The 4,637-nt window shown below is 36.8% G+C and overlaps 1 protein-coding gene across 1 annotated transcript; it reads left to right on the forward strand.

The window, feature by feature from the left end:
* Window positions 1-2,297: 2,297 nt before the first annotated feature.
* On the forward strand, window positions 2,298-3,911 carry LOC104120693 (chlorophyll a-b binding protein 36, chloroplastic-like). The gene is made up of 2 exons (XM_009632510.4): window positions 2,298-2,610; window positions 3,155-3,911. The coding sequence occupies exons 1-2, from the start codon at window positions 2,465-2,467 to the stop codon at window positions 3,804-3,806; spliced, it is 798 nt and encodes a 265-aa protein (XP_009630805.1). The 5' UTR covers window positions 2,298-2,464; the 3' UTR covers window positions 3,807-3,911.
* Window positions 3,912-4,637: the final 726 nt, after the last annotated feature.

The raw sequence follows: 4,637 nt of genomic DNA on the forward strand, positions 1-4,637 counted from the left end.
TTTCCGAAACTAATGAAATGTGCAAAATTGCAGAAATGCTGGAAGTTGGACTCCCGAGATGAAATTCTACTAAAAAAGGAGTAATCTAAACACAAGACAATAAAGGGAATAGAAGCATGCAATGTGCGGTCCGCAGAATACCATCTGCGGCCGCAACCAAAGAAGGAAACGTCAGCAAGCATTCGTGCAAATTACGGACCACATATGAATTGTGCGGCCGCAAGAGATAGGCTTAAGATCAAGATCAGAGAGATGACAAAAAGAACAAGTCTAGATCTTCATTGAATTACGGACCACACAAGATTTGTGCGTCTGCAGAAGATTGTCTTGCGGCCGCAATCATACTATTACTGACCGCAGAAGAGTGCCTTGCAGCCGCAGTTCTAAATCTACGGACTGCAAAAATGTTGCCTCACGGCCACAGTTCAGAATTGTGCAGCCGCAGAATCCCAGCTCCTGCCAGATGAAGAAGTATGTGGATCGCACATGGAATTGTGCGACCGCAGAATCTCCCGAGGGGTATTTTTGTCCTAAATTTTCAGCGTTGTATAAATAAACGAGTTTTACAAAATTAGGTCAAGTTTTGACATCGCAATTACTGTAGCCATTTTTCTTTGCCTCTTTTGGAAGTTTACTATATTTTGGTGTATTTTACAATAGATTTTATTATTTTAAGCTTACATTATGAGTTTAATTAATCTTTCTTCTTCATTTTCTTCAACCCCAAGTATGAGTAGCTAGATTTTTACTAGGGTTGTGACCCAACTCTAGTGTGTTAACCTTATAGGTAATTAAATTAGTATTTATTTATGATTGAGTGTTTATTATTTAGCCTAATTCATGCTTTAATTTGAGGAATTAAAGGTTGCAAACATTAGTTTATGCTTATTTGACTTAGTTTCTTCTTGAGAAAGAGAGACCTAGTCTAGGATAACTTGGCTAACAAGGAATTGGGTCAATTGAGAGATTGATTCACCCAATTAAAGGGTTCAACCTAGAGATAGTAATTACCCGACTTGAACTTTTATCAACTGTTTTGTGTGATACCCATTTGGTCTTGAGAAAGCCAAATTGGGCAAAACCACTCTCTGACCGAGAGGTATTGAGTGGGTAATTTAGAGTTGATAGCTTTAATACACCCCGGTCAACAAAACAAGCATTAAGGTCTTTAACCCATTAGGCAAACACCTAGGTAATGGTCGCAACTTTAGGCTTTTTACTAATTTGAAAAACCTCAAAAATAACTATTCCTAATCTTCTTTCTTTATTCTGCAATCTTTAGTGTTAAATTAGAAATAGCATGTAAACCTTTTTGTGAAAGTGCAAATCAAAATAATTCAATCACGCGCATTAGAATATATACCCCTAACTCCCATCTTAGCTCCTTGTGGATTCGACCTCGACCCTTAGTTGGATTACTATAATTGCAAACGACTGTTTCATACCTTTTAGAGGTGTGCATTTGGACGCGATCAGTATCCGTGACCAACCGGATATCACGGCGATGATCTCGGCACGTATCAGCACAGAACCAGTAATTGGTTAAACAAAAGATTTTTTTACCTTTCATAGAATTGTACTTAGGGTAAAACTCTCATACTATATAAAAAGGGGGTCTGATTGTTCATTGGGGACACTGTAACACGCATATCAAGGCAATATACTATTATTTACTCTGTTATTCAAAGTACTAGTACTTGTTCATCAGTGCTTGGTCATTGTGAGTCCGGGATCGAGGGTAGATACTTCATTAAGGCTGTTGTTTAGTCTAGAATCGCCCTCCTCGAGTGATTTGATAATTTATTACCTCCTTTATCCGTTTAATCTTACACAATTTATCGTTTGTATCGAATTAATCCACGTATCCTTATAACCACAAACAAATTTAATTGTTATCCATTTTTTAGGGTAAACAATTTTATTAAATATACTCCGTCATGCATTTTTTGTCAAAATAAAAGTATTATTTATTCCACATTAGATGTGGTGACAATATTACCCAAGATTAAATAAAAATAAATATTTATTCAACTTTATCCAGTTTAAAATCAAATACAAAATTAAAAAATTGTACATCCCATTTTTAATTTAATAAATCAAACAAAACACATGCTAAATAATTCGGAAATTATTAATCCAATATTATAATCTCAAATATAACTTTATTGGCAAATCAAAAGCCATGTTGTGTATGTCAAAAAGAAGTCAAGAAAGTCTCAGCCAAGAGATTTTTAAAAGCCACGTGGCACAGCATTGACCTCTTTATGCCAGTAAGAATCAGAAGGGGAATCCAAATCCAAAGCAGAAACCAATCAGCAGCAGCTGCTTTGTAATCCTCAAAATCCATTATTTTCCATAAATAAGCCTTCTTTTACTTCCCAATTAGCAGTGAAAGAAGAAAGTAAGCTTTTTCATAGTTCAAACTTAGCAGCAGCACAAAGAAGACAAAAAATAAAATCTTTAGATGGCTACTTCTGCAATTCAACAATCTGCATTTGCTGGACAAACAGCTCTTAAGTCACAAAATGAGCTCGTTAGGAAGATTGGTAGCTTTAATGGTGGACGTGCCACTATGAGACGCACCGTTAAAAGTGCCCCGCAAAGCATTTGGTAATTTCTTAATTTCTTGAATGAATTATATATTAATGAGTTGTTCTTGTTGATTATTTATAAGGCAGTCTAGTAAACTAAACTTTCGCTCTGCGTAGAATTTGAAAAAAGAATTGGACTATATTTTGTATATTGTGCTTAACCTTACCTCGCATTTCTGCAAGCAACTATTTTCATGACATATATTTTTGACCTCTTGGTCGCACGATAACAACTCTAGTGGTTGCGTCAAGATTTCCTTTCGCGTTAATTATTAAGATACTAAAAATCAAAAAGACATTTAACACACCCATATTGAATCCATTTCCACTGAGAAAGTAAATTTGTAATTTGATAAATCTAGAGCTTGATGACATAAATATAACAAAATATTGTGGCTTGATAAAAGAAGAATTAACCCAAATAGCCATCCACCTAATTTCGTAAACTAAAAATAGCCGGCGGATGTATAATATATGTAAAATTCATGTATAATATATATATATATATATACCGGCAAGAGAGAATAAACTGACTATTTGTGTAACAATCCTTGATAAAATAGGTATGGAGAAGATAGGCCAAAGTACTTGGGACCATTCTCCGAGCAAACTCCATCGTACTTGACTGGTGAGTTCCCAGGTGATTACGGGTGGGACACTGCTGGACTTTCAGCTGACCCAGAGACATTCGCTAGGAACCGTGAGCTTGAGGTGATCCATTGCCGTTGGGCCATGCTTGGTGCTTTGGGCTGTGTATTCCCTGAAATCCTTTCCAAGAATGGTGTTAAATTCGGTGAGGCAGTCTGGTTCAAAGCTGGATCTCAGATATTCTCAGAAGGCGGTCTTGACTACCTTGGTAACCCAAACCTTATTCATGCACAGAGCATTCTTGCTATTTGGGCATCCCAAGTTGTGCTCATGGGCTTAATTGAAGGGTACAGAGTTGGTGGAGGCCCACTTGGTGAAGGTCTTGACAAGATCTACCCCGGAGGAGCTTTTGACCCACTTGGGCTCGCTGATGATCCTGAGGCATTCACTGAGTTGAAGGTGAAGGAAATGAAGAACGGTCGATTGGCTATGTTTTCAATGTTTGGTTTCTTTGTTCAAGCTATTGTCACAGGAAAGGGACCAATTGAAAACCTTTTCGATCACGTTGCTGACCCTGTTGCCAACAATGCTTGGGCTTATGCTACAAACTTTGTACCCGGAAAGTGAAATGATTAATTTGTAATCTGTACAATTTGTGGGGCTACTGCATATTTTTGATGTACTATAAACCTGCTAATATATATGCAAAAGCCAACATTACATATTCTTCAATTCGGTATCTCTAATTAAAGATAATCATTATTCCCTCTGTTTTAAAGAGATTGTCATAGTTTGACTTACACAAACTTTAAAAAAGAAGAGAAGATTTGTGATATGTGGTCTTAAATAAGCTATAGCATTTGCGTGACGGTAAAACTTTTGAAACTTGTGTTTTGAAATTTGACATAGCATTTGTGTGTGGCCAAGAAAGAGCTGATCTTGATCTGATTCAGTCGTCCGCGATAGAAAAATCAGTTCATGTGGTAAGTCTGGCTTGACGACGACAACTATCTTGGCTGAAGTCATTACATGTGACTCTGAGAACGATTTTATTGTTCTGTTTTCTCTCTGCTGTTTTGCTCTTTCTAGTTGCCTGAAACTTTCTTGTATTAATGCAATAGAAGGACCTGCAATATTAGGATCTACTCTGCCTTTCCATGAAAAAAGCAACTTCACCTACCAATTCCAAAATGTGATAACAATAGCGGATTTTGTTTGTTTTGAGGGCTTTGAAATGTGCATATATAGGGAGAGAATGGGTTTTGACATTACAACAATCCAGTGAAATCTCACAAATGTAGTTTGGAGAGGCTACTGTGTACGCAGACCTTATTCCTACCCTGGGAAGGTATTAAAGCTATTTTTGATAGACCTTCGGTTCGAGAAAGATGAAAAGAAATAGTAGAAACACGCAATATCAACAAAGAGGGCAGGAAAGATATTAACGGCAAAGGAAAC

Source organism: Nicotiana tomentosiformis, chromosome 6 (assembly GCF_000390325.3).
Source record: "Nicotiana tomentosiformis chromosome 6, ASM39032v3, whole genome shotgun sequence".
NCBI lineage: Eukaryota > Viridiplantae > Streptophyta > Magnoliopsida > Solanales > Solanaceae > Nicotiana > Nicotiana tomentosiformis.